This window comes from Carya illinoinensis, chromosome 7 (genome assembly GCF_018687715.1).
Source record: "Carya illinoinensis cultivar Pawnee chromosome 7, C.illinoinensisPawnee_v1, whole genome shotgun sequence".
NCBI lineage: Eukaryota > Viridiplantae > Streptophyta > Magnoliopsida > Fagales > Juglandaceae > Carya > Carya illinoinensis.
Window position 1 is genome coordinate 29,117,396 of NC_056758.1, and position 4,080 is coordinate 29,121,475.

General features: G+C 35.7%; 1 protein-coding gene across 1 annotated transcript; it reads right to left on the bottom strand.

Moving 5' to 3' along the window:
- Positions 1–228: 228 nt before the first annotated feature.
- Positions 229–651, bottom strand: LOC122316301. Its single transcript, XM_043132832.1, has one exon. It carries the CDS (start codon positions 649–651, stop codon positions 229–231), a length of 423 nt encoding a protein of 140 aa, XP_042988766.1.
- Positions 652–4,080: the final 3,429 nt, after the last annotated feature.

The following is a 4,080-nucleotide window of genomic DNA, read 5'->3' on the forward strand; positions in this document are numbered from 1 at the left end:
GTAATATAAGAAAGCACCCACCCAAAAAAGAAAAAACAAGAATATTAGAAAGGAGCATCTAGTTCATGAGAGAGCACATTCCTACAATTTTGCCCATATTTTCTTCGTTGATGCCTGTGTCAGTATATGAATTCCTTTGTCGTTCCTAAAGTTCTGTATCACCAACATCCATCTCATTGCTACCATTCTTTTTTTCTTTTTAAATGAGAATACTTGCATTAACGTTAATCAAAGAACACATGATTTGTCACAAGAAATATAAGGTAGAACCACAACAAGTCCTTCCTCCATCCAAACAGTTTCTATATCTAAAGGAAGTGCTAATTGTGCAGTATGATGAGATGCTCGATTTCTTTCTCTTCTAATAAAAGAGAACTTCCATCTTGAGTGCAATAACTTAACTTGCCTGATGTCTTCAATAATCTGGCCTGAACATGAAAAATTTGAACCCATGGCATTTACTGCATCAACAACTGCCTTAGCATCACCTTCAAACTCAACATTCTCAAAACCCATATCAATGCATAAATTAATTGCTCTTAAGAGAGCATAACACTCAGCTAAGAAGGCAGAGGTTACAAAACTTCTTTGAGCAGCTAACACCACCTGAATATCACTTGTTGAATCTCGAATAACAATACCTATCCCCATCTGCTGCTAAGTTTTAACAAAACTTGCATCAAAGCTTACCTTCATCCAAGAAATTGTAGGTGGTTTCCAATCGACCATTCTAGCTTCTGGTAATAATTTCTCAGGCTTGAGAAGAACTTCAGAAACAACTACAACTAGAATTTGTTTTGGACTTTGAAACTTGCTTTTCAAAACATTTTGGTTCTTCTAATCCAAATCATGTAACATATGACAGCAACTAGATTCAAACTTTCAACACCAAGCCTTTGGATAAAGTCAAGCCATAACTCCTCAAAAATTTCATAACTACTGCTCCATTTCGAAACAGGGCTACCACTCTTCCCCAACACATCCATTGTTGCATTACAACCCCATAAACCATGCATAACATATTCATCTACTAAATTATAGCAAGGACATAGTGCATTTGCAACAATCTATTTCTTAAACAAGTTAACTTTAGTAGGTAAGAGATCAAAAACAACTTTCCACATAAACTATTTAATCTTCCCAACCACTCCCAGATTCCAAATCTTATTCCATACAGCCAAAACCTACATATCCCCATATGACTCACTAGCTTTCTGATTTTTAGCATCAAGATTAGTAAACTATGCAGTTTTAACAGAGAATATCCATTTATTAGATAATCCCCAAATGATATGATCATGAGCATTCATTGAACATATAGGAATACTATAGATTAAACGAGCTTCTTCTGGATTAAAGACTGCATCTATCAATTCCTTATTCCAGTTGTTGCAGCCTTCATCAATAAGAGTAGACATTGTGGAATCAGGATCAATAACATTAGGAACAGTTTGAGCTTGAAAAGTAGATTTATGTGGAATCCATTTATCCTTCCATATATGAATCCTTTTCCCATTTCCAACCCTCCACACAATGTTTTTTTTTTGTAACTAGGTCCATAACAAACCACAATCCCTGTCAGATTTGAGAAGAGCATATCCCCTATTCCGTATCCACAATCTTGCAATTCTTAAAATAGTTTGCTTTATAAATCCGAGCCACTAAATATGAAGGATCTTGAATGATCCTCCATACTTGTTTGGCAAGTAAAGTTTGATTAAAAAAGTGCAAATCTCGAAAACCCAAGCGCCCATTCTGTTTTGACTCTCCAAGCCTCTTCCAACTTCTTCAATGAATCCCTCTCCCTTCCTTTTTGTGACTCCACCAAAACTTGGAAAACATTAGTTCTATCTCTTTAAGCAGCCCCCTAGGTAATTTAAAAACACTCATTGTGTAAGCAGGAATTGCTTGCAACACACTCTTGATAGGGATTTCCTTACTTGCAGCAGACAATAAGTGAGTCTTCCAACTATGTATTATTTTCCATATCTTCTCCTTTAGGCTTCTAAGCGTGTTGTATTTTGACTTACCTACAATTGTAAGGAGACCCAAGTACTTATTGTGATCATCACAAGAAACACCTTCAACATTTTAAAGAATAAAAACTTTTGTGGCTGCAGCCGTGTTTGAGCTAAACAGGAGAGAAGTTTTCTACTTGTTGACGGTTTGGCCAAATGCACTTTCATTTTTTTTTTTAAGAAGAGCCGAAAGTCACCCATATAGCAATCCCGTCCCAAATTTATTAAAAAACCCTCACTTATGGCAGAGGAATATCATGGTTACAACCTGAGTCCTGAAGGCTACAATAATTCCCAAAAAACAAAAACAAAACTCAGGCCTCCAAAAAATCATATAAACACAACCACAATACAATTAGCACTAAAAGAAAAATATGCAATGCAAAAACCTGCAAGAAACAACCTGCACATACATAGAGTAAGAAAAGAAGAAACTAAGTGCAAAGAGAGACATATCTAAAGAAAAGACTAGAGCCCAAAAGGAGCAGGTAGTTCAGATAAACCATGAGTCGTCTTGACCAATAGCATCCAATAAAGCAAAGCCATCAGCAACCGAAAAGCAAACTCTGGAAACTGCGAGCGAGCCATAATACCAAAACTAAATATGAATGTAAGCAATACCCAATTTATCAAGTCTCGCAAGACCTTTAATCTCACAATGAAGGCTCTGAATATCCAGGTTGAACATGTCTGCACCCTGTGCGCCCTCCTTTGCATAGCCAGATGCACTTTCATATAGCTGCAAAATATGCAAAATCTAGCCCATCTCAATCTTTACCATGCAAAAAACAACACAATCATCCACAAATAAAAGATGGTTAATCCTTAAGCCCCCTCGTGTAATTGCAACTCCTTGAATTTCTTTATGCAACTAAATCTCTTGTAATAACGAAGAGAGACCCTCAGCACATATCAAAAAGAGATATGGAGATAGGGGATCTACTTGTCTCAAGCCCCTTGAAGGTAAACTATCATCTGCTAGATTCCCACTAACTAGAATTGAGTAGCTTACAGATGTAACACATTTAATAAGCAAACTTGTCCATCTAGTAGAAAAATCCAATTTCCTAAGCATAACTTCAAAAAAAAAAAAAAAACCACTCAACTCGATCATAACCTTTTGACATATCAAACTTTATAGCCATACTACCCAACTTGCATTTTTGCTTGGATTCCATACCTGTTTGCTAGAACTTTTGAGATCAGATTATATAACACGTTGCATAAACTGATTGGTTTGAAATGGTGCACTGTAGTAGGAGAGTTAATCATAGGTACCAAAGCAATAAATGTGTGATTTAGGTCTCGAGACATACTGTAACGCCCCCGTTCCGGAGAGTTATCTCTTACTACTGAATATCGAAACTCCAATATCACAACTATAAAATCTAAAGAATTCCATAAAATATTAATTAATTTTCTCAACCCAAATATTCATGTTCCTCCACAGAAATACTAACAAGAACCTTCAATAAAATAAATTAACAAGTCCACAAACACTCAAACTACCCATAACTCAATGTAGCAAAATTGTCACCAAAGGTAAACTTACAAAACATTATCCTAAAAAAGAAATACTTGTACCTTTAGCATCTATTCATATATGATCATCGAACGTTTCTTATACTTCCTACTCGTGTTCTCCAGCTGGACCATAAGGAATATATGAAAACTGTTATGGAGATAAGGGGTGAGTTATTAACAACTCAATAAGTAGAAGACTTATACTAGCCTGCAAACACGAGCATTTACAAAGTACAGTATGTAGAATAAAATATTTTCCAAGGTTATCATGCAGAAAAAACATATTTTCAAATGTAATAGAATGATTGTTTTAAAACTCATAAAACCTAGAGTACTTTGGCATAATATAACCTGAGTATTATCATTACATCAAAACAAAGTATCTCACAAAGTAGATATTATATTTAACTCCCGTGGTAGGATTGTACTATCCTCGGTGGCCAAATCGGATAGAGACAAAGGTGAATCCTTCCCTTATTATTCTCGGAGTCCCGAGTGTGCACAGGGGGAAAGACCACATAAAAACTACTTTGTTTCC

Excerpts from the sequence above, each read along its gene's own strand:
- LOC122316301 (XM_043132832.1), bottom strand. The coding sequence starts at position 651 with ATGGGGATAGGTATTGTTATTCGAGATTCAACAAGTGATATTCAGGTG.